General features: G+C 48.3%; 1 protein-coding gene across 7 annotated transcripts in view; it reads right to left on the bottom strand.

Moving 5' to 3' along the window:
• KLC1 (kinesin light chain 1) overlaps positions 1-26,981 on the bottom strand; it is a 97,429-nt gene that overhangs the window by 70,209 nt on the left and 239 nt on the right. For all 7 annotated transcript variants that reach the window (XM_075329563.1, XM_075329561.1, XM_075329562.1 and 4 more), the window contains exons 2-6: positions 5,214-5,475; positions 4,265-4,495; positions 2,560-2,638; positions 927-1,152; positions 670-757 (exon numbers count right to left, since the gene is read on the bottom strand). In XM_075329563.1, coding sequence (XP_075185678.1) covers positions 670-757; positions 927-1,152; positions 2,560-2,638; positions 4,265-4,495; positions 5,214-5,474 — 885 coding nt within the window. In that variant the 5' untranslated portion in view covers position 5,475. The remainder of the gene's footprint in view (positions 1-669; positions 758-926; positions 1,153-2,559; positions 2,639-4,264; positions 4,496-5,213; positions 5,476-26,981) is intronic.

The raw sequence follows: 26,981 nt of genomic DNA on the forward strand, positions 1-26,981 counted from the left end.
CCGGTCTGTCGTGTCCTCCAATCAGCTGTTTGAGGGGGCGGTCTCCACTTCTGTTGTGACCACGGGAGCATGCACGGTCACAACGAGAGCAGAGGATGAGAGGGTGCATGCACCACCCTCTCAGTCGCAAGGATAGAATAGCAGAGGAGAACACGATCTTCACAAAGATGGCGCCAGAGATCAGCGCTATGGGCAGGCGCCAACTGACGCCATCTTAGTGAATAGTAAAATTAGCATAGAAAACAAACAGGCAGGGGGGCAGGAATCCAGATCAATACCCACCCATATAGTATCTGCTCCGTTGCGGATGCCACTCAAGAAGCTGCCGATTTTTTAAACTTCACTTTCATGGATTTGAAAACCTAAACATCCGAGCTGACCACTACAGGTATGTACAGAATCAGCCTGATAGTGCCAGTATAGCACTGGCTTTAGGTTATATACAAAAATCCTGATTGGTTCCCTATATTTTTTTTTTTTATTTATATTTTTTTTTTAAAAAAAAGAAGCAACATGCCAATTGTTTTGGCGTTTTTGCACCGGTTTTCTACCAGGTCTAAGCTACAGAAAAAAAATGCAGAAAAAAAACTCAACATGTCAACGTAGCCTAAAGCACGAATCATAAAGGCAGACATGGAAGGGTTAAATAAAACCCCCCACATTACTGACCGCTGGGTGATCTTTTCCTAAGGTCTTCTCACGAATAGCGAGGGCATCGTTCAGAAGGTTGGCAGCGTCTTTGTATTTGTTCTGGTCCCTGGAACACAGAGGGTCAGGACAAGTTCACACAATGCGGATGCACCACGGCCAAAAGGTTTTGATGATGGAAGCCAATATCTGCCCTGACACGCAGCAAGTCTGGCTCCAACCATGAACACCTAATGATCGTAGTAGGATCCAGTTTGGTTTCCACAGCCGCCTCTTACCTGTACACCAGAGCCAGTATGTTCAGCATTGTGGCCACATCGGGATGATCGTGGCCAGAGGTCTTCTCCAGGTCTTCGAGCGCTTGCTTGCAGAGAGGCACAGCCACCTCATACCTGCCCTGGGACGCATACTGTATCACCAGATTATGGAGGGTCCTTAATCGTGCTGGGATCTCGTAGCCCCCCTGCTGGGCAGCGGCAGCCGCGCTGCTATGAGGTTGTTGTACTGCAAACACCATATAGGGTTAAAATAAATCTAACAAGAAAGCGAAAGACACCAACAAATACTGGGGAGACATTTATCTTCCCCCTTTCTCACTGTGTTTATTATCTTTGTGCTGAATTCCCCACACTGTAAAATCAATGGTAACTACGGTATTTTTCAGACTATAAGAAGCACTTTTCCCCTAAAAGTTTTGGAGAAAAGTGTGTGTGTGTGTGTGTGTGTGTGTGTGTGTGTGTGTGTGTGTGTGTGTGTGTGTGTGTGTGTGTGTGTGTGTGTGTGTGTGTGTGTGTGTGTGTGTGTGTATTGGGGTGCATCTTGGGGGGGGGGGGGGGGGGAAGGGCAGCAGCAGCGCTGGGTCACACGAGGCAAGAGCCGGTGCTGGGGAGAACATGTGTGCCTGCTATTTAAGAGAATGCATATTCACTGCTCCCCGCGCCCATAATTCCGCCCACCTCTGTGCACTGAAGCTGGCACCAAGAGGTGGGCAGGCTTATTGGCCTGGGGAGCAGTGAATATGCATTTTGCTTAATAGTAGCAAACATCCCCCAGCTGCTGGGAGATCACATGAGCTGCTATTCAAAAGAATGAATATTCACTGAGCCCCACATCCATAATAAGGGGTGTGCGGAGCAGCGAATATGCCGGCAGCTTACGTCTGTGTAAGTGGGTGTGCATAGAAATTGACTTCAGCATGTAAGAGGCACAGCGCATGATGTAGTTGCCGGCATCAAAGGAGGACAATGAACACCAGGGGAGCGAAGGGAAGGGGAGTAAAATTATTATTTATTTATTTTTTTTTTTTTAAACATGTGTGGCATGATGGGGATCATATATATCAGGACGGGCCAATGATGAGGGCCATATGTACCACGACGGGAGTACAATGGGAGACAAACACCAGAATGGGGGACATTAGTATGAATTTGGGGACATTACCCCCATAACTGTCAGCAGCAGATCCCCTCCCCATAATATTGTGTCATGGCCCATATTTTTTCAGGTTTGTTTTTTTTTTGTTTTTTTCCTTTAAAACACTATTGCATCTTATGGTGAAGTGCGTCTTCTGGTCCGAACAATACCAGTGACATCACTCAATGACCCTTCGACTAAAAATGTTTTATTAGCCACAGTGACATCACAGTGGCCCTCAGCTATTAGGCTGTGACGTCACCATGTTTATTAACCCGATACTGTGCATTATTCCCATATTGTGACATCATTGTGAGCAACCACCCTGTCCACGTACTTGTCATACCACTGTTATTGGTGTTTTGTGACAGGATATTGTGCATTCTCCCTGTATCACTTTCTGCAATTTTTGCAAGTGTACAAGGAGCAGAGGATCTGGTGCCTAATGTGGTTCCTCGCCCACATGATCTATTCCAGGTGTCTGCACATGCTACTTACTTCCCGGCCCTTGGTCATCATCATCATTAGGGAAGAGGTCGTCCAGAGGTTCCTTAGAAGAGTCATTGTCTTTATCATCCTAAGAAAAAAAAAAGAAAAAAAAATGAATATCAGAGACAATCCGCATTGACCTTCACTGCTTGACATTTATATTGATTTTTAGGTTATTTTCAGCTTCTCCATTTCTAACCTGTACAGAGTTTTTAGCACAGACATGTCTGGTGTTACATACGTTTTGCACCGTCTGTCAGAAAGCAGATGACCTTGCACAGCGATCACCATCAATAGATACTGGTGTCTGGTAATGGAGCGGAACTGGCTGGAAGAACTGGTGTAATCTGTACATCAATTCTGCACCCAGTCCTCCATAGCAGCAGAATAGACAATGACGAGATATGTTCATAAGAGCATGTCTTGTAGCCTCATTACCTGGTCTTGTAGGCGGCGGGGAGAGGTTGTACACAACACCATGCTATAACTTGGACTGTCCGTGTATAACGTCCATGGTCCGACCTCCAGTTTATCAGTTTAGGCCCATTCTTATCAGTATTAATGAGTATCGGCTTGCGGCACCCTGGTCTGGTGGCCACATTAGTGGTCTGTGCCTGTCGAATGGCAGACCTGCAAACCTCGTCACCTGTCCATCTGGCTCCTCTTTTGGCTTCATCATTGGGGCTTGACGCACACATGACGGTTGGCTAAGGAGCATGTTGGCAGGACTACTGATGTGGCCACCAATTTGCTCAGCTATAAATCAGTTTTGATGGATGAAAAGCCTCAGAGTAAAAAGAAAGAAATGCATTTTATCAGTCATTCAGCACTATTGATCAAGGCTTTTTCAACAGCATTCTGGTTCAATAAGCTTTGAAGAGTCACATAACTGGCGTAACTCAAGGCTGCACTAAAATTATGCAACTTCGACAACATCAGAGATTGGGCAGGACGGGGGCCACACATTTGGCCCAGGTGTACACCACTCAGCAGATTCATTAAGAGTTGTATACCTATTCATCAATCGGGAGCATTTGACTCAAAGACCGGAGTGAACAATGCTGGTCTTGATGTATTGGCCATAAGATGTCCTCAACAGTCAGACCTATTGAGGTTCCCATGGATCACCAGTTAGGGAGAGGTGGTTATATTCTTATACTATACCCTTCATAGGGTTTAGCTGCTCAGTGCAAAGTTAAATGGGTCTGCACTGGTACGAAATCCTACTCAAGTATCTTCTGTCCCTCTGACACTACAGGAGATGCCAGCACCTAAATTTCTAGAGGAACAAAGCTGCTGTGGCACTCCCCACAGGATAACTGGAAAGTCTTTTGCATTACTTAGTGAATCTTGACAGATATATTACTTTTTGGCCAAATGCCCTCACCCCACCCAGAAGTGCTTAGTGAATTTTAGCACAAGAACCCCTGATCTTTGGAGATGGAGAAGAATCGGGGGGGTGGTCTAGGGGATTGCCAGCTGAAACCAAGTAGACGCCTTGTAGGCAGTGCCGACTTATTTGCTAGGCATACAACCATCCAAACTGGACAGGATGCAGCTCGCAGGTGACTGGACAATCCCTTTAAATCATTTTCTGTTCTGGTCTCCTATAATAAAAATGCAATAACATTTGAATGATTTACAATGTGGAAATTCTTCCATGACTAACCTAATTAATGGGGTGGGAGAAGGAAGACTAAAAAAGGTTACAAACCGATGGAGAAATGTCGTCATCGTATTTTTTCAGCTGATTCATGAACTCGAGATGTTTCTTCTCCTCCTCCAGTTGGGCCACGGACTGTTCGCTGCGCTGAAGCTTCTGCTGAGTGTTGGCCAGCTCGTCCCGCAGCCACTGGTTCTCCTGGCACAGCCGTCGGACCTGGGCCCTCAGTTTTTGTTTCTCAGACTCCACTGCGTTCAGGTGGTTCGATAAGGCCATCATGACCTGGGGGAGGAACGAACAGTCAGAATTACAAGAAGACGACATGTCTAGGGGACGGCCTGCTCGTTGACCGCTGGTTTGTGAAAAGGAAAAATCAAAAATTATGTTCTACAAGAAAGTAAAGAGAATTGTAGCATCAAGAAAAGCTGCATCGACTCCTTTAAACCTCTAGCCTAGTAAAAAGTTATGGCCTCTACGACCAAATTTGAAGTTGACCATGACCACCATCTCCATGAGGACCCTGCATACATCTCCCCCGTCTAGGAGTTTCATGAAGTCGGAGTTTTGCAGCAAACATTGGCTATCCCAAAACCATTTATCAACAGAACTGATAAATGTAGCATTGACGAGACCCCCACCCATCCCAATGTCTCCTATGTAATGGAGTGAGGTGCAATCTCCCCATCAATAGACCATGAATGTGGTGGCACATGCTCACTGCTGCTCTATTCACATAGGGATTTTGGGATCCCCGTTTGTGCAGGTCCTACAAATCATACATTTATCAGCTATCCTGTGTATATATAGGTGAGAGGTTTATATAGCCACCAGAGTTCGAAGCAAAACATCTCAAACCTTGTGACATTTTGGACTAAACACACAGGATGACGTCAGCCGGAGACATTTTTTGGGAGCGTGCAAAACTGGTTAAGTGACCTGCCAGCTGCTACGTACCGACACATTCCCCGCTGAGCGGCAGGGCGGTGCAGCGTGCAATTACCTGTGCTTCGCTTAAGCCCAGCTCCAGCATCTCCAGAGACTTGCGGATCATGTTGGATTTCTCTTCCACCAGGTTGCTCTCGTCATCCTTTTTCAAGCACTTCAGCGTTTCCAGCAGGCTCTGCAGGATGGAGTTGTGCTCGTTTTTCAAGGCCTCCAATCCTTGGATCACCTGCTTGGTCTTAGAAATGATCTCATCTTGGGTGAGTTTCTCCAACTTGTCTTCCTTCAGAAACACCATTGTGGACATGTTGTCATACATTCTGCAAAAGAAGAGAGCGGAGGAGAGTCAGAACCGATGCAGAATGTAAACGGATCCAATCTAACCTCAAAGTAAAAAACTGCAGAAACGCAAAATCCTTCATCACAAAATCGGCAACACCTCCATTCACTGACTCCAAAATGCACCAAAACCTACCTCTGCCGGTCAGTGAGCAGGGCGGACTCGTCACTAAAGGTACCAAGATAAGAAATTTGGGAGTTCTAATACTGCTGCCCCCTGAAGAGCGGTATTTACTGGCTGCAGCGGTCACGCATCATCCCCATCAGAAGACAATCACAAGGTGGAGCACAAACACCTCTATAGAAGAGCAAAGGTTTTGGGAGGTCAAGTTGAACTACCTCCAATTAGTGCCCTATTAAAAGACAGGGATCTTTCCCCCTGGAGGAGAGCTGATTTGCATAACTTTTCTCCCAGGTGGCATTGCGTGGCAGTCTCTCTTCACGGAGAAAAAGAAGCTCCCAAACCAAAAGGTCTTTGACCAGACAAGAGAAACAAAGTCTAGATCAGCTGTCTGCCAAGGGGTGTCCTTTATTTTTCAAGACTTTTGCCTAAACACCTTCACCAAGACTGAATATTTCTTAAAACATTAGACATCCACTAAGACTTTCATTCTTTCCCAATTTTTAGAAACACCAGTAGTATAAATATTGTTTAGCCTTCCAAGGGGTCAATTTTAAATTGTATGTCATCCTTGACTTTTTTTTTTTTTTAATCCTTTTGCATTCACATTATTTTTTTTTTTTTAAATGTGCAAACGTGATTGAAGAAGTAGGGTCTGTGGTCCTTCATGATAAAATCTAAGAAGGACCAAGCAGAAGAGCCACAGACGACGAAGGGACCAAGCAGAAGAGCCACAGACGACGAAGGGACCAAGCAGAAGAGCCACAGACGACGAAGGGACCAAGCAGAAGAGCCACAGACGACGAAGGGACCAAGCAGAAGAGCCACAGACGACGAAGGGACCAAGCAGAAGAGCCACAGACGACGAAGGGACCAAGCAGAAGAGCCACAGACGACGAAAGGACCAAGCAGAAGAGCCACAGACGACGAAGGGACCAAGCAGAAGAGCCACAGACGACGAAGGGACCAAGCAGAAGAGCCACAGACGACGAAGGGACCAAGCAGAAGAGCCACAGACGACGAAGGGACCAAGCAGAAGAGCCACAGACGACGAAGGGACCAAGCAGAAGAGCCACAGACGACGAAGGGACCAAGCAGAAGAGCCACAGACGACGAAGGGACCAAGCAGAAGAGCCACAGACGACGAAGGGACCAAGCAGAAGAGCCACAGACGACGAAGGGACCAAGCAGAAGAGCTACAGACGACGAAGGACCAAGTAGAAGAGCCACAGAAGAAGCCAAATTAATATAAAAAATAAATAAATAAATAAGACACGGGGAGGACACCAGTCAAGGAATCAGATTCTCGTAAATCAAACATCTCCAATAGGGAACAAGCACACAATGTAATATTTTGCAATAGGAAACCAGAATGTATTAAGGAAATGGGCGTTCTGAAAGCAGAAGTCACGATGAGCATCTGAATTCTCTACACAATACATATTTACATGGGAAACCAACAAAAAAAGTGAAAAAACCCTTCCCATATTGTACTTTATGCCAGGTCCACAGTCATACATTGGTCAGAACGGCCGCATACAAGTGAAGAAAACTACACAGGTCACTTATTTAATTTCAGATGGCAGAGGGTAACAGTGAAGAACCCTGCGGCCGAGGAGCAAGTTATGATTCTATTGGATAGGCCAGTCCAGCTTAATGTATAACTAGCTACTGGACCCGTTCTACGCCCGGGTGTGGATGATAGCATTGGGGCAGGACTTTGTGGTCGGGGTCTTTATCTATTCCTCACCTGGCTGCTTTCCTCCCCTTTATTTAAATGTTACGCCACGGCCATCATCCCTATGGCCGGCGCATGCTCATGGCTATGTACACTCTGTAGTTGAAATCTTCACTAATATGACGCCAGATTCCGCACACAATAGCACCAACTCCAGCGCCATTTTATTGAAGCCACTGTCTGATCATCTGAAACAAATTGGTGATATTCATTTTATTGAAAAAGAAAAAAAAAAAATAAAATATCAACTACAACGTAAACAGCACTGCGCACACACCGGCCAAATAGCTCCATCCCGGCTTGGGACAGAAGGACGAGTTCAGCATTATATAGTGAATGGATACGTGTGTGTGTGTGTGTGTGTGTGTGTGTGTGTGTGTGTGTGTGTGTGTGTGTGTGTGTGTGTGTGTGTGTGTGTGTGTGTGTGTGTGTGTGGTATTGGCAGACAACAGAGCAGCAGCGCACACCCTTGTGGCCGGTGCAGTGATGTTAGTGACCTCGGCCAGTCCCCGCACTGCTGTACCTGCTTCAGCAGATCCTGCACGGGCGTCCTGCTCTGAGGCCCCACTTTATACACACAGCACCGTGCAGCCTCTACATATAGGAGGCCCCAGTTACTTCTGCAGTAGCTATAGGCAACCAGAACGATCTTACTGTGAGGCAATCGTCATGAGGCCCCAGTTACTTCTGCAGTGGCTATAGGCAACCAGAGAGATCTTACTGTGAGGCAATTCTCATAAATGAGGCCCCAGTTACTTCTGCAGTAGCTATTGGGACCCATAATGATCTTACTGTGAGGCAATTCTCATACATGAGGCCCCAGTTACTTCTGCAGTAGCTATAAGCAACCAGAGCGATCTTACTGTGAGGTCATTCTAATAAATGAGGCCCCAGTTACTTCTGCAGTGGCTATAGCTGAACCAGAGCGATCTTACTGTGAGGTCATTCTAATAAATGAGGCCCCAGTTACTTCTGCAGTGGCTATAGGCAACCAGAATGATCTTACTGTGAGGCAATTCTCATAAATGAGGCCCCAGTTACTTCTGCAAGGGCTATAGGCAGCCAGAATGATCTTACTGTGAGGCAGTCTTCATGAGGCCCCAGTTACTTCTGCAGTGGCTATAGGCAACCAGAATGATCTTACTGTGAGGCAGTCTTCATGAGGCCCCAGTTACTTCTGCAAGGGCTATAGGCAACCAGAATGATCTTACTGTGAGGCAATTCTCATAAATGAGGCCCCAGTTACTTCTGCAGTGGCTATAGGCAGCCAGAATGATCTTACTGTGAGGCAATTCTCATAAATGAGGCCCCAGTTACTTCTGCAGTGGCTATAAGGAACCAGAACGATCTTACTGTGAGGCAATTCTCATAAATGAGGCCCCAGTCCCTTCTGCAGTGGTTAACCTTTTAGAAAATAAATTAATAGTCCCTTTGGGCCAATCAAACAGTTCCATCCCGACTTTGGACAGAACGCATTCAGCATTATATAGCGAATATCCAGACATTCTGTGATAGCAGCCCCATAACTACTGCAAATTACACTTCGGCTTGTTTATTTATAGGCTGTATTTCACTGTGATGGCATAACTGGGTGTGACTTTTATAGGCTTTGTTCTATTTCGCTATCCAAAGTGAAGCTTGATAACTTTTGGGCTGTGATCTATTGAGTCAGGCCATGATGTATTTTGGAGGTCATTCGTCTGGGAGATCATTTATTGGTTTTGATTTATTGTGATAATGTTTAAGCAGAGTCGCTCTGCACTTTGAGGCTTTGTCCGCTCTCCACTACTCGTTACTTGATCAGGCATCAGGGTTTTCAGTGGCGACTCGAGTACTGAATATAATGGAAGTCAATGGGAAACTTGAGCATTTTCAAACCCAGATGCAAGCTTTGTGCGCTCGCTCATCACTAGTTAGTATGAGCTCACTGACTGGTTCTCAGTTAGCTCATTCTGCAGCCAGCAACAGACAGTGCAACACAGAGGCTATAGAAGGCAAACTGTGCAAAAGTTTTAATGCAAGCAAATTATTTTTAGGTAAAAATGCATGCATTTATGAGAAGAAAACTGTCCCTAAAGATGGACAACCCCTTTAAAGTGCCCATATCCATTGCCGGCGGGCTCGTAAGACTACTGGGCTGTACTGAAGCAACATATTTCGCTCATCTATGAAGCTGGTTAGTATCAAGGGAGCATATACATTAAACATTTTGCAACCTCCTCTCCCCTTTTAGTATTCCTATAGTTATAGACTTTGCTGGAAAAGCTGGGTGATTCCTAGTGTCTGCATTACAGCTTATGTAGCAATTATCCGGGAATTGCAGCCCGATTATGCAGAATTACAATCCTCATGCATCAATACCGAGATCTGGAACAAAGATGAACAAATACCGCCACATACTGGGAAACTAAACCGTACAAACCTCCGACATCTATTATTCATGTATCTCCATTTACAGTGCCATTCATTAATCATCGCTATTCTGTACACGGCACATACCATCTGATCTACTGCGGGAAAGCGATCGCGTAACAACTGACTGGAAAGCGGTCTATTCACATGTGAGACCAGACCGGGCGCCGATCAATGGGGATCGATGGTCATTTTGAACTCAGCCCTGAGGGCATCAATTGCAATCACTGCGGAATAGAAGGCAGAAGTCACAGAGAATACAAAGGAGCCGGCGCGCTGCAACCTGAGCGGACGGACAAGAAGACAGACGTCATGGTGGCAGGAGACCGATAAAGCAGGACGGGGTTTATTGCCTGCTCAGTAATGGTGCACATCTGTAATAATGCAGGCGTGCTACAGGAACGATAGAGTCCCCGAGGCCAGGGGCGGCCGAAACTAACTACAGCAGCCAAGCTTATATTTGGGTGCTCAATAGACCAATAGAATTAAGGCTACAAAAATACTTTAGACGTTCACTAGAGTGAAAACCGATCAATAAAAAAAAAAAAAAAAAGTAACAAAAGTTTGATTGTAAACAGGTCCATTTGTCAGATTCATTAAAAAAAAAAAAATAATAAAATTAAAAAGTTTAGGTTCAGTTTGCAGCAGGTTTTTATTTTGTTTAGTAATTTTTTTTTACTTTTTTGGATCCGCTACCAACGCATGCTGCCAGAGGCTCACCATGGCTGGGTTAATGGAAACAAAGTTTAGATAGTTCGGCAGCAGCGATACTCCGCTTCGGAAAAATGTCCAGTGCCGCTTTACATAGTCACTTTTCATAGCTATATATCAAGTAGATCCCAAATGGAAAAAAGGGCCTAAATGGAGGTTCAAAAAAAAAAAAAAAAAAAAAAAAAAAGTAAAATATATTCACTTATATAGCGCTATTAGTTCCACAGCGCATTACAGACAACATCTATCCCCATTGGGGCTCAATCTATATTCCCTATCAATATATGTCTTTGGAGTGTGGGAGGAAACCCACGGAAACACGGAGAGAACATACAGACTCCTTGCAGATGTTGTCCTTGGTGTGATTTGAACCCAGGACCCCAGCTCTGCAAGACTGCAGTGCCAACCACTGATCCACCGCGCCAACCACGGCTTTCAATATAATCCGGGTGTGCACACATGAAATCAAGAAAGCCAACTGCGGTGGAGGAGCAAATTAGTGTATCAAGTCAGGCTATAAAGATAAAATTAAATGGGGCTGCTAAAAGAGAGCATTAAATAAAAATAAGTAAATCGGATTTACGCAGCTGGCATTCACGTGGGCACATTTGCCCAGGAATTGGGGGGGGGGGGGGGGGTAAGAAGGTAAGAAGGTAAATACACTGGATACTTCCACTTCTCAAGCATGCAGGAATACCTACGCTCTATCCAACAACAGCCGTGTATGCAGAAATTGGATGTAGGTGGGTGAGAGATATACCGTATATAGGTTATATATATCTATATCTTATATCTATATCTTATATCAATCATATATCATAAAATCAGATATCTCTCTATATATATATATATATCTATATCTATCCATCCATATCTCTATCCATCTATCCATCCATATCTCTATCCATCTATCCATCCATATCTCTATCCATCTATCCATCCATATCTCTATCCACCTATCCATCCATATCTCTATCCACCTATCCATCTATCCATCCATATCTCTATCCATCTATCCATCCATATCTCTATCCATCTATCCATCCATATCTCTATCCATCTATCCATCCATATCTCTATCCATCTATCCATCCATATCTCTATCCATCTATCCATCCATATCTCTATCCATCTATCCATCCATATCTCTATCCATCTATCCATCCATATCTCTATCCATCTATATCTCCATCTCTCTCTCTCTATATACATACATACATACATACATACATAGAGAGAGATAGATATAGATATATATATCTATATCCATCTATCTATCTATCTATCTATATATATTTCTATATCTATCTATATATACAGTGTTTTTCCAAAAATAAGACACTGTCTTATATTTTTTTTGCCCCCCAAAAAAGCGCTAGGGCTTATTTTTGGGGGAGGTCTTATTCTTGGAGAAACACGGTTGGGGGTAAGTTTACCCCCCAAAAAAGCAGACCCACCACTTCCCAGGAGACTCATACTCACCAGACCAGGACGTCTGCGTGGTTCCCAGGTACTCCTGTGAGCTCTGGTCGTTGCTGCATGCCGTCCTCCCCTGCTGCTAGCTGACATGCTTAGGCTATGTGCGCACGTTGCGTACAGTTCACTGCAGAAATTTCTGCAGCAATCTGAAGAGCACATGTGCGCTTTAAATCGCTGCAGAAATGTCCGTAGTGAAGCCGATTCCATGCGCTCTGCCTGCAGCTCCTGCCATAGACAGAGCAGGGGCTGCCGGCAAAGCGCACGGAAGAAGTGACATGTCACTTCTTTTTACGCAGCGCTTTGGCAGTAGCCGAAGCGCTGCGCTCTGAAACGCCACGTGCGCACGGCCCCTGCACAATCTCCATACACTGTGCAGGGGAGGCAGGACGCATGCAGTTACGCTGCGCTACAAAGCACAGCGTAACTGCATGTATTTACGCAACGTGCGCACATAGCCTTACACACACAGAAGATCCCAGACACACACAGCAGATCACACAGACACACAGCAGATCACACACAGCAGATCTCAGGCATGCACAGTCATCACAGATACACACAGCCATCACAGATACACACACAGCCGATCTCAGGCACACACAGCAGATCACAGATACACACACAGCAGATCACACCCAGCTATCACAGACACACACATCCGATCACAGACACACACAGCCGATCACAGAAAAACACAGCCGATCACAGAAAAACACAGCCGATCGCAGACACACACACACACACACACACACACAGCCGATCACAGATACACACACATCCGAACACAGACACACACAGCCGATCACAGAAAAACACAGCCGATCACAGAAAAACACAGCCGATCACAGACACACACACACACACACACACACAGCTGATTGCAGACACACACACATCACATCCAGCACTTACGGCAGCAGAGAATGAAGCAAGTCACGTGTCCGGCTGCAGGTCCTGTTCGTTGCGCTGCACTGCACTGCCTCTCAGGATTCTCCCGGCGAGAAGAGATCGGTGTCACTGGATGAGGTGAGTGTGTATGCGATCCGATGTGTGTGCGATCCGATGTTTGTGTGTGAGATCTGAGTGTGTGTGTGTGTGAGCTGATGTGTGTGTGTGTGATCACTGCAGGTCCTGCTGCTCGGCATCGGGTGAGTAATTGCCGGGTGCCGCTGTGTATAATGAAGTGTCCTGCAGTAGCTGTATCTTTTTTAGCTGCACGGACACTTCATTATTGATCTGGGACTAGGGCTTATTTTCGGGGGAGGGCTTATATTTAAGCCTTTCTCCGAAAATGCTGAAAATCCCTGCTAGGGCTTATTTTTGGGGGAGGTCTCATTTTTGGAAAAACACGGTATCTATTTATTTTTATTTTTTAAAAAGACAGACATACGCAGTTACCCCATTCACATAAATTCAGTCCTGCAAGCAGTCATTACCACACTAGTGGGTCAGCGAGCAGGTAGCTGGCATAGGTCTTGCATTGGCATGTGGTCCATACAAGTGGGTGATCACATCTATACAGGGGTGTATTAACCTAGATCACGATGTGCCCCAGAGTTTGGTCACAGTAAATCTACACCTTTTTCTGCCACGGTTATCCCCATGTATTGTGCAGTATGGCATGATCTGAAGAACACCCTATAGGAGACGTGGTGCCTCTTGTGGTTGGGCTCTTTAGGCACGGAGTGCTCCATGGCTTACACTTCTTCCATCGCCTCCTAAGAGGACTCCGGTACCAAAACCACGTTTTTTGCTGAAATCCCAGCTACAGAAGTGCTGCGTCTCCCCAACGCACCATTACCAGAAAGCAGCCTAAAATGTGATTGCAATGAATTGCAGGGTGATATGTTCCACATTAATAGGACAGGACGGCGCTCGGCCATCACCCGCCTCGCTATTATTGTTTGATTTATTGCCTAATTAAACATGGTCAATGCCAACGGTGTAGGTCAAGGGAGGCGAACTGGGGACTGAATCACTGGGCTTTACGAGGAAGGCGACAGGTTTATGTCACCAGTGCATAACGGCCAGCCATGGGAGGACGCAGCCCTGATAGCAATGTGAGGACTGCCCCGGCAAAGAGGATGGGGGCTACAGAGTAGTGAGATGACAAAGCTGCATCACTCTAGTGAGGGGCTACGTATGGTTAATACCACCGCCACACAGAGCACCTGTCACCATCTCCGCCTACACACTAGAAGATCAGCAGCCTCTGGCCCTATATGTATATTGTGCACCAAAACACTATGGTGTACAGTATGGCAGCCGGGCTCTCAAGGCTGGAGAATCAACTGTTGGCCGGACTAAAGGGAAAATGCACACAGTGCGGCGTCCCTGCCCACGAGGCGCCACGGGGAAAGATGCCTGTAAATACAAATCACCGTCCTCCGCCAAAATTACTACATGGCTGGAGTCGGCCTTCAGATAAATTCCATATCTACATGAATAAACCCATACACTGAGGGCCAACCACCACTAATTATACTCCAAAATCTAACATGTGGAGGAGACCTTTAGGCTTTGTGGTCGGCGGAGCCCACCAACCATCCAATGTGTCCAGGGGCTTCCATACTGATTCACAACTGTCTAATATGTCTAGGAACTATCAGATTCTAATGCTTTATAACTTGCCATGGAACGTATTTAAAATGGACGGTTCCACTTTGCAATATTCTGCCAGCACTATAGGTACTGGACCTATTTCCCCCCCAACTTCTCTGATGCAGTGATGTCCAATGCCTTGACTGGCCTCAACCTCTGTTATAGCTGTAAGCAGTTGGACAGAAAGGTCTTGTCCTCCATCACACGGTCTCTCCGCTGATGGGGACAGATTACACTCCACAACAGGCAGTTGGGAGCAAGTTACACAGAAGGGAGCATCCTAATGGCCAGCATTAAGTGATTTTTTTATTTTATTTTTTGGGTGGGTGGAGGTTGGTTACTTTGGATAAGTTAATTGCTGACTTCCATGACTGACGAAATTACTATCAGATAAGACAAAGTTCATTGAAACATGACATGATAAAAGATCATTTGAGTAAGAATATTGTCACGTTCATTGTCTACATTACACCCCTGACACTCATTTATATGGCACGTTCTCCTAAAACCAAAACTTCTGATGTATAATTTTCCATTCTTTCACAGCAAGCAGAGGTCTTGAAAGTTGCCACAAAATTATATAAAAGTATAGAAGGAGCTGCGGCGCCTCACAGAAAGATAGTCAGTCTAACGGGCTGCATCAATAATGGAAGAGCAAAAATGGAAAACATATCAGAAGACAAGAGGCTCTGTTCTCATTAGAGAATTAGACCTCCATGTGGTTTTCTAACGGAATTATAGGGAAAAAAAAAAACATTTATATAGAGTGTGTGTGTGTGTGTGTGTGTGTGTGTGTGTGTGTGTGTGTGTGTGTGTGTGTGTGTGTGTGTGTGTGTAGCCTGGGTGTAGTGATACATAGAGCCTGATACACATGATCAGATTACCCCAGGCGCTGATGCCTCCTTTCGCCTTCATTACGTGGAGGGAAGGGAGAACTGTCGATGGAAGTTTTCATTTCTCAACCCAAACAGCAGAGGCCGACGAGGAGATGTGCGTCACTTTCATGTGCAGATGTGTTGGTGCAGGAGTCTTAGGCTACTTTCACACATCAGTTTTTTGCCATCAGGTTCAATCCGGAAAAAAACGGGTAAAACGGATCCAGTACCGCATCCGTTTTTTCCCCATAGACTTGCATTGTTACCGGATTGTACCGGATGGCTTTGCGTTGCATCCGTTTTTTTCCGGATGCGGCAAAATTAGTTAATGCGGCGGCCGGAGGCAACGTAGCTTGCAACGTTTTTTTGTCCGGCAAAAAAAACGCATCGCGCCGGATCCGGCGCGATACGGCGTGTTTTACGATAGAAGCCTATGGACGCCGGATCCGGCGTAATGCGGTAAAAAACGGATGCGGCCGCCGGATCCGTTTTTCTAAACTGAGCATGCTCCAATGTAATTAACAAAACGGATCCAGCCAAAAAACGGACGAAAAGGATGCAAAAACGGATGCAAACCGTATCCACCGGATCCGTTTTTTAACGGATCCGGCATAACGGATCCGTTAAAAAAACGGATCCGGTGGATACGGTTTTCACTTTTTTTTCAGGATCCGTTGGATCAGGAAAAAAAAGGACTGTGCCTGAATACAGAAAACTGATGTGTGAAAGTAGCCTTAGGCTATGTGCACACAGACTTTGCAGTTTTCGGAGCAAAACCAAGTTTGAGAGTTTCCACCCACAAAAAAAAAAAAAAAAAAAAAAAAAAAAAAAAACACACTCCAGTGCACACATACCCTGAGGCCAAGTTCCCACCAGGAGTTTGATGCTGCAGAATTTCTGCACATTAGGTGTCTTGCATCTTCATTGCATTTTTTTACCCTTTGATAGGTTGTGTTTGAAGTAAAGCGGCTTTGTTTTTCATTTTTCCTGGCATTGCACTTTGACAAAACTTTATTGATGCAGTCTTGAGACCAGAGAAGTTACTAGCTGACCATAGACGTCTATGGCGCAGATAGGTGAAGCTGCAGAGAAATGGACACAGGCTTGTGCTGCAGTTTTCTAATACAGATTTTATAATATCCCAGAGCTGGATTCACAGCTACACTGCTCATATGTCGTCGTCCATGCTGCATCTACGTCTGAGCATGTGCTATATAGACAGGAGAGCAGGATGCCTCATGCCTGAGTGCTGTATATAGGGGACAACAGCTAGCCTGCACCCACTAGCTCAGAGACGACTGCAGCATACAGGTCACAACAGCCTATTCTAAAGAAAAGCTACTTTATAGATAAGGGGTGTCTCCAACAACAGCAGTCAGATCACCTTATTAAGAGGATATGAACCTGATAGAAAGTGCCCCCCCTTCCCAAAGTGCAGAAGTGCTAAAGAGGCTCCTTCTCTCCTTTGATCAGACTGTGTGGCCTCTTATCCCCTCATTAATAGGCAAGTACAGGATGGTCGCACATGTATACCCCTCCCTACAGGGGCAGGAGCTCACCAATTCCCAGCGGATGTGATCATTTCTACTGCACAGATGAGCCTGGTGCCGGCCTCGCTTACAAAATGATCTTTCTGCTGTTCGAGTGTCTCATCCACATTGTACCAATATCAATTAAACAGATATACTAATACAGTGGATGTTGAATTAGAAGATGCAGGCTGTGCATTATTTTATTTATTTTTCTTAAACAGCATACTGATGCAAAAAGTCTAAGATATATACATCAGGTGGTAACGCAGGCAGGAGACTGAAACCCCCCCCAAGCAAAATCAGGGGTCAGACAGAAACCACCCCCCACTGCGCAAAGGCAGGGGTCAGACGGAAACCACCCCCCACTGCGCAAAGGCAGGGGTCAGACAGAAACCACCCCCCACTGCGCAAAGGCAGGGGGTCACACGGAAACCACCCCCCACTGCGCAAAGGCAGGGGTCAGACGGAAACCACCCCCCACTGCGCAAAGGCAGGGGTCACACGGAAACCACCCCCCACTGCGCAAAGGCAGGGGTCAGACGGAAACCACCCCCCACTGCGCAAAGGCAGGGGTCAGACGGAAACCACCCCCCACTGCGCAAAAGCTGGGGGTGGACGGAAACACCCACCTCCCCGGCGCAAAGGCAGGGGGGCGGACAGAAACTCCCCGCAGCACAAAAGCAGGGTGCGGACGAACCCTGTATATTATATATATAAAAATGTGGATGGCAAGTTAAAAGGGAACTTGTCAGGTGAAGTTCTGGGTGTATATTGCTAATCCCTGCCTATTAACTGTCCCTGTATACACTAGCATAGAGAAAGGGATCTTTAGAGAAAGTATTTCCAAAGATCTTTTACCATATGCCAATGAGTGTGGGGACTAGTCCCCTGGGCGTTAGTTCCCTGGCTAGTCACCCCCATTAGCATATTAGTACACCCCTTTGGGCATACTAACATGCTAATGAATGTGCAGCGTCACAAGATGATCTCTCACCTCTCTGCTGCCATCACCGCCCGATGGGGGATTTCGGCTCAGTGCACATGACCCCGGAGTTTGGGTCATGCGCACTATGAAGCCAGGTGTACGCGTCCTGGCTTCAAACTGAAGTAGTGCGTGAGACCCAAACTCCGGGGTCATGTGTGCTGAGCCGAAATCCAGCATCGGACGCAATGGCAGCGGAGAGGTGAGTGATCATCCTGTGACGCTGCACATTCATTAGCATGTTAGCACACCCACAGGGGTACACAGGGGTGTACTAGCATGCTAATGGGGGTGACTGGCCGGGGAACTAACGCCCAGGGGACTAGTCCCCTCACTAATTAGCATACGACAAAAGATCTTTAGAAATACTTTTTCTAATGATCTATCTATGCTAGTGTATACAGGGACTGTTAGGCAGGGATTAGCAATATGTACCAGAACTGCTCGTGGTTACAGGTGCATATTAGACCTGACAGGTTCCCTTTAAAGAGGATGAGAATTGAGGCAGTCCTAGGCATAGTAGCCGGGCATGTTCACCGCAGCAGTTGGAGCTTGTTGTTCGGGGTAAGAGGGACAAGGCCGCGCTCTCCTACCTGTGTGCAAATACAAGTATTAAAGTGTTTACTAAGGCTTTATTGGGCTTACAGCAGGGAGCGCACAATTATGAGGATCAGGAGCCGGTAAATGTGAGTCAGTGGAGTGCGGCCCACACAAACATGAGCTCAGGTCCCGCGAGGCTCCGGCACACCGCAACGTGGCCAAGACGCTCCAAGTGACCACAGTAACTACATGGAAAGTGTGACTTACACTGCGCCCTAATAACCAGTCACACCAGTATAAACCAACAAGAGCCGCACGCTGCAGTGTTACCTCCACACAAGGATTTCCCCATCTGATCTGTAATTTAGGTGATGCATCTGCTCTAACGGGCCCAGCAAAAATAGCTCTTCATTTGGGCAAATGCTAAAACAAAAAAAAAAAAAAACAAAAAAAAACACAACACTTGCAAAAATCCTGCAGATCAGCTCCATCTTCATGGCTTTGGGTTGGGTAAAGATTAACAGTACTGGTTCCACTACAGGCAGAGCAGAGGGGGAGGCTCCTGCTGCAGTGAGGGGCAACGCTTTACAAGTCACATTGTTATGCCCCCTGATAATATTACCTTGTTATTGGGGAAATTACTGGTAACATTCGATATTGAGGTTCTGACATTTTTGTTGCGATCCTTTCATCCCTTTATCTCCAGCTGGATGTTCCCTTCTTCTGAGACAGGATTATCTTAGTATTTGGTGACAGCCATTCCCGGCAGTAGGCATGTACTTATTTCAGGGTGTGACTGGTTGGCTTTGATGGAGCTGTACATTTTCTTGCTGCACTGGTAAAGGAGAGGTTAGACAGCTCGTTTACTGCAGCTATTAGACGTCTCGGGGGAACAGACAGTCAAGAAGCTTCTCTGTTGCCAGGATGGGTCTCCGGCGGGGATAGATCCGCACTGTGCAATATCCAAGAAACCGCAGACACAGGAAAAACTTAGGATTATTTTTCTAAAAACAGCGCCACACTTGTCCATAGGACGTCTGTGGTACTGCAGCTTAGCCCCCATTCACTTCAATGGGGCAGAGGTGTCATACCAGATCCCGTGGATAGGTGTGGTGGCGCTATTTTGTGTTTTTAAATAATAGTGGCCTCATCCATGGTCACCCGAAATTCTCTTCTAACAGTGCTACCTGAGGTTTTGCTTCACGCCGAGCTCAGAACGTGGATTTTGCTGAGAATCTAGAATAACTGCCTAAAAATGGTGGCTGGTCCCAATTCCAAAGTCTAAAGAAGCATAGAGGATCCAGCACTCTATACCGCCATATGAAGCCGGAGACAAATGGATAGGATCCATAGACGTCTATGGCAGCGATGATACAGCGGTGTGCATACATCTTGTGAACCAGATAAGGACATGGGGGGGGGGGGGGGATGGAACCAAAAACAAAAAAAAAAACAAAAAAAACAAAACAAAACAACAACACACCAAACAGCAGTCAGTGGATTAATCTCCGCAATATTGTTATAGAACCTCCCCCGCGCCCCCCCCCAAAAAAACAAACAAAAGAAACAAAAAAAAAAAAACACCTTTGCAAGACCCTGGACCACTGTCCTTATACTTAGTTCATGGCCGCAGATCCATGGCCCTGCAAATCTCCTTCGCCAAAGTGGACAGTGACATCACACAATGACACCAAGCCACGTCCATTATTCAGCAGGTAGGAGAGGCTCCGGGGGGCTCTGGTCTGGCGGATTTGGACTACTGACTAAGCCAGGGTCCTATAAATCTATTGATTCAAGTTCTTGGTGGTCTCCCTGTGGCGATAACGCCTTATACATACCCCTGGGCATCTGCAGATGCTAGCATAAAGGTCCCACTTGAAGGAAGTGACTGGCTGCAGCGGTCACATATGTGTGCACCGCCATTACTGCAGAGGAGTAAATTGATGGGGACCACACCAGGGCCGTGGGGGATTACAGAGGTGAGTAATGGATCATTTTTATTTTAGCACAGTCTTAGATGACCTCTAACAAAAAAAATATAAATAAAAATAATGGAGGGCTCCTCCTAACGTCACACAAGCCCTTGCCAATAAGCCGGACATAAAAATGGATGACATTGCACATTTCCAGATTCTGTAAAAACCTTTAGTCACTTCTGCAAAATCTGTCCAAAAGCAAAGAAAGAGCAGAAAGGGTTAAAGAGCAATTCTACCAGACAGGCAGAAATGGGATGTAACAGAGCAATCATCCCAGCAGCCCCGGAGAATAGCCCCTTGCCAGTAACTGGGCAGGAGGAGGCTCGCTCACACCGGAGCCCGGACGCCTCTTTGTGTTGCCAGGCTCTTGTGTTTGGGGTGCTGGTCCCCGATGCCTCCCTAGCAGGGTGTGCCGCCGCCATCAGCCCAGAATAAGAAGCCGGCCCCGTCTCATTAATAAACCGCAGCGATGGAGAGAAACTCCGCAGACGTAACCCTGCGACGGGGGAAGCGGTTGCCATGCTGACGCGAAGGTTTATGGGCAGTCCATGCCCTCTGCAGTAAATGTGCCGAACAAAGCCGCCGGCGTGGCACCCATGAGACCATGCCAGCTGTGGACACACACGTACATTACCTCCCTCTGCTGCCTACCCCTATACCCCCATTATTAACCCCTACAACACTGGACCAGACCATTACCTGCCCCCAAATAGCAACTTACACAACCTAACCAGGGGCGGCCATCAGCATTAGATAATACTCCAATTGCGCTCATAGTGAACAATTCCGATTACTCGCTTTTACCAATTCCATGATTTAAGAACGCCGGATTTGTTTGGCCGATGATGAGCACACAGTGAAGAAATGTGACAGATAAAAGGTGTGAAATTTTTATTGTCTCCATCAACAATAAATAAAAATGGATCATTTAAGTAGGGGGTTCTTGGGGACAGCTAATACCAAACATGCATTCACCGGCCTCATTCCATGCCCCCCTGGGGCGACTCCCCCAATATAGTACAGATAAGCCAACAATGGCGCCCCACAGTGGGCGCTTCATCCCCTTACAATGGGGCTACCCATCTGTGAAAACTCGCTCCTCCGCTGTTGACTTCTGTTATATCTGGTCCTATCGGCCGCCCGGATGAACTCTTCTTGAACGACGGGAGCTATAAAAGGAGGATGGGCTTTTAAATCAATATCATGGGACTCGTAGCTTCCCGTCTTGTATATTAGTATGGTGATCCACCCAGCTTTCTCTACCGGCAAGTAAAAAAAGGGAGGAGACGATTGATACAGGGCATGCCATCTTTTAGGAAAGCCTAGCCTAGCCTAGCCCAATGCACCTACTATATAGAATCTAGCAGTTTCGATGCCATCAACCCAACAAGACTTTATAATATGCCAGATGAGAGCTGGGGAGGGGAGGGGGGGTTTGGTAATGCCCGGGAGGCTGGAGGGGGGGGGGGGGTAAGTAATGCCTAGGAGCTGGAAGGGGAGGGGGGGTATGATGCCTAGGAGCTGGAAGGGGAGGGGGGGTATGATGCCTAGGAGCTGGAAGGGGAGGGGGGGTATGATGCCTAGGAGCTGGAAGGGGAGGGGGGGTATGATGCCTAGGAGCTGGAAGGGGAGGGGGGGTATGATGCCTAGGAGCTGGAAGGGGAGGGGGGGTATGATGCCTAGGAGCTGGAAGGGGAGGGGGGGTATGATGCCTAGGAGCTGGAAGGGGAGGGGGGGTATGATGCCTAGGAGCTGGAGGGGAGGGGGGGTATGATGCCTAGGAGCTGGAAGGGGAGGGGGGGTATGATGCCTAGGAGCTGGAAGGGGAGGGGGGGTATGATGCCTAGGAGCTGGAAGGGGAGGGGGGTATGATGCCTAGGAGCTGGAAGGGGAGGGGGGGGTATGATGCCTAGGAGCTGGAAGGGGAGGGGGGGTATGATGCCTAGGAGCTGGAAGGGGAGGGGGGGTATGATGCCTAGGAGCTGGAAGGGGAGGGGGGGTATGATGCCTAGGAGCTGGAAGGGGAGGGGGGGTATGATGCCTAGGAGCTGGAAGGGGAGGGGGGGTATGATGCCTAGGAGCTGGAAGGGGAGGGGGGGTATGATGCCTAGGAGCTGGAAGGGGAGGGGGGGTATGATGCCTAGGAGCTGGAAGGGGAGGGGGGGTATGATGCCTAGGAGCTGGAAGGGGAGGGGGGGTATGATGCCTAGGAGCTGGAAGGGGAGGGGGGGGTATGATGCCTAGGAGCTGGAAAGGGGGGGTGTATGATGCCTAGGATCTGGAAGGGGGGGGGTGTATGATGCCTAGGAGCTGGAAGGGGGGGGGTGTATGATGCCTAGGAGCTGGAAGGGGGGGGGTGTATGATGCCTAGGAGCTGGAAGGGGGGGGATGATGCCTAGGAGCTGGAAGGGGGGGGGGGGGAGATGATGCCTAGGAGCTGGAAGGGGGGGGGGGGGGAGATGATGCCTAGGAGCTGGAAGGGGGGGGGGGAGATGATGCCTAGGAGCTGGAAGGGGGGGGGGGGGGGGGAGATGATGCCTAGGAGCTGGAAGGGGGGGGGGGAGATGATGCCTAGGAGCTGGAAGGGGGGGGGGGAATGATGCCTAGGAGCTGGAAGGGGGGGGGGGAATGATGCCTAGGAGCTGGAAGGGGGGGGGGATGATGCCTAGGAGCTGGAAAGGGGGGGGGGGGGGATGATGCCTAGGAGCTGGAAGGGGGGGGGGGGGGAATGATGCCTAGGAGCTGGAAGGGGGGGGGGGGGGGAATGATGCCTAGGAGCTGGAAGGGGGGGGGGGGGAATGATGCCTAGGAGCTGGAAGGGGGGGGGGGGGAATGATGCCTAGGAGCTGGAAGGGGGGGGGGGGAATGATGCCTAGGAGCTGGAAGGGGGGGGGGAATGATGCCTAGGAGCTGGAAGGGGGGGGGGAATGATGCCTAGGAGCTGGAAGGGGGGGGGGGGAATGATGCCTAGGAGCTGGAAGGGGGGGGGAATGATGCCTAGGAGCTGGAAGGGGGGGGGGGGAATGATGCCTAGGAGCTGGAAGGGGGGGGGGGAATGATGCCTAGGAGCTGGAAGGGGGGGGGGAATGATGCCTAGGAGCTGAAAGGGGGGGGGGGGAATGATGCCTAGGAGCTGGAGGGGGTGGGGGGGGAAATGATGCCTAGGAGCTGGATGGGGGGGGGGGGGGGATGATGCCTGGAGGTGCCGCCTGCGCATATTTTAATAAACAGGCATCAAACCAGTGATCAGTGACACAGCTCCGCTTCCCCCCAGAGGGGAACGACGAGACAGAAATAGCATAGCTCAGATACAGACAGTTCTGATTGCCCTATATCAGGGGGATAAGCAGCACATCCAGCCAGGTGACTCAGTAGGTGTATACGCTACAATGACTCACTGCTGCCGATCCACCTGGGCTCAGGAGGGATAATCCAAGCCGATGAGTCAGAAAACGAGACTTACAGTCCCTGCAACCTCAAGACTTGATGGGAGTAGTAGTCCCACAATGGCTCAGGGTGGGATTCACCTGCTACAGACCATGGCTCTCGTTTTATCCATCTTGTTAACGTAGTCACTGACACCGCTCCTGACAAAAGCTGCAAGTGGCAGCGGAGAAGAAGCATCAAATGAGTGGCCCTGTGCCGAGGCAGCCGTACGGCACCCAACATCACCGCGTGTTAGTGTCACCTGATGGGCGGCATTTTATAGAGCGGAACAGATTGATATATAGGTTTGTAGGCAAAGATTCAGTCTATGGTCTAATATCCCTGCTCATTCTGCTGTTAGTAGTCCAGGGGGGCGGTCACAATCATTGATTGACAGCTGGCTTTGAAAAAGTGAATGCAAAGATACCTGTCAAGGCCGCCCACAGGACTCCTAATCCAAGAATAAGTGACAAGTTGTACTGAATCTTCATCGGATCGCCCACGGATCAGTGTACACATTCATCTTTGTGCTGTCGCCCTCCTGTATAATTGCTGCCATTAGTGGCAGAGCTCTTACTCCGTGTGGGAAATAACCCAAAATGACCAGAAATGACCCAATCAATGGAAATTATGAGATTACTTTTTCAGGACTGATGGCAAATAACTAAGGCAGGGAAAAGCCACCTGCAGCAATCCATCCATGGCAAAACCACAACCCCCAGCATGCCGTGGCATGTGGAGTGACTTCTTTATGCCCAGACTAATGAAATCTGCAATAGGAATAGCAATAGGAATAGCGTTTATTAATGCGAAACAACAGGGTCCCTCATAATCATTTGCCGGTTTGGTCGTCAGATGCAATAAAAGGGTGAGGAGGGGATATCCAGCGCTCCCAGTATAACCAGTGCACAGCGGGGTAACATCCAGTACAGACACCGCACATGTTCATCAATAAGACAGAACAGGGCACTGCAAGTATTCACGATGTGTCCCACAAGACCGGTGCCTCCACTGCCGCGGAATACTGAAAGACCCTCTTATTGGGCATCTTAACGTTTCTCCTCCAAGACATTGCAGCCTACATTAAAAGACCCCCGTCACCACTGCTCCCCACCAGAAAAATGCAAGGTATCCACAGCACAAGGCCTATGGAATGGCCATTCTCCCTGTAACGATCCATCAGCAGGACCGCCATGATAATACCGCCCCATCTCTGGGGTTATAGCAGGACGGTATGAGCGAGGACAATGGAGCCTCCGGAGCTGCACATCCCTGATGTCACCTCCAGCACACGTGTGACAATACGGCCTTCACAGACGAGCGACGCCGCGCTCTGCACCCACTACAACAAAACAAAGATGGGGCCTGACACTGCACCACTCACATCAGGGGGATAACTATGGGGGCTACAGCCAGGAACGCAGGAAACACTGCAGAGTATGTGCACTACAGGCTTATCCTACTACATAAAAAAAAAAAAAATCTCCATAATAGTGCAGCATGGGTCACCCCAAAATCAGTGCAGCCTCCATCCATTGCCCCAGATGCCCCCATATATCAGTGCAGCCTCCATGCACTGCCCCAGATGCCCCCATATATCAGTGCAGCCTCCATGCACTGCCCCAAATGCCCCCATATATCAGAGCAGCCTCCATCCATTGCCCCATATATCAGTACAGCCTCCATGCACTGCCCCAGATGCCCCATATATCAGAGCAGCCTCTATCCATTGCCCCATATATCAGTGCAGCCTCCTCCATGCACTGCCCCAGATGCCCCCATATATCAGAGCAGCCTCCATCCATTGCCCCATATATCAGTACAGCCTCCATGCACTGCCCCAGATGCCCCCATATATCAGAGCAGCCTCCATCCATTGCCCCATATATCAGTACAGCCTCCATGCACTGCCCCAGATGCCCCCATATATCAGAGCAGCCTCCATCCATTGCCCCATATATCAGTACAGCCTCCATGCACTGCCCCAGATGCCCCCATATATCAGAGCAGCCTCCATCCATTGCCCCATATATTAGTGCAGCCTCAATGCACTGCCCCAGATGCCCCCATATATCAGAGCAGCCTCCATCCATTGCCCCATATATTAGTGCAGCCTCAATGCACTGCCCCAGATGCCCCCATATATCAGTGCAATCTCCATCCATTGCCCCAGATGCCCCCATATATCAGTGCAGCCTCCATCCATTATCACCAGACCCCCCCCACCCTCCAAAAAAAGCAGTGCATCCTCCATCCATCATCACTAGACCCCCCCAAAACAATCAGTGCATCCTCCAACCATCATCACCAGACCCCCCAAAACAATCAGTGCATCCTCCATCCATCACCAGTCCCCCCCAAATCAGTGCAGCCTCCATCCATTATCACTAGACCTCCCAAAACAATCAGTGCAGCCTACAACTGTCATCACCAGACCCCCGCCCCCTAAATCAGTGCAGCCTCCATCCATTATCACTAGACCCCCCAAAACAATCAGTGCAGCCTACAACTATCATCACCAGACCTCCCCCCCCCCAAATCAGTGCAGCCTCCATCTATTATCACCAGACCCCCCCCCAATCAGTGCAGCCTCCATCCATCACTAGACCCCCAAGACAATCAGTGCATCCTCCAACCATCATCACCAGACACCCCCCCACCAAATCAGTGCAGCCTCCATCACCAGACACCCCCCCCCCCCCAAATCAGTGCAGCCTCCATCCATCACTAGACCCCCCCCAAAATCAATGCAGCCTCCATCCATCACTAGACCCCCCAAAAATCAATGCATCCTACAACCATCACCAGACCCCCCCCCCCCCCCCAATCAGTGCAGCCTCCATCCATTATCACCAGACCCCCCCATATATCAGAACAGCCTCCATCCATTATCACCAGACCCCCCCCATATAGCATTGCAGCCTCCACCCATTATTGCCAGATCAGTAGGGCCTCTTCCTCAGAGGACAGCTCGCCCTCCCTCCATGACAGTGCACATATGATGGCCTCCTCCATCCCCAGCCTGCCCTATGACGGAGCAGCCGTACTCCGCCATGTCCCCGGCCCCTGCACTCCCACATTATCTCTCAGCGCA

The sequence above is a fragment of the Anomaloglossus baeobatrachus genome, chromosome 12 (assembly GCF_048569485.1).
Source record: "Anomaloglossus baeobatrachus isolate aAnoBae1 chromosome 12, aAnoBae1.hap1, whole genome shotgun sequence".
Taxonomy (NCBI): domain Eukaryota; kingdom Metazoa; phylum Chordata; class Amphibia; order Anura; family Aromobatidae; genus Anomaloglossus; species Anomaloglossus baeobatrachus.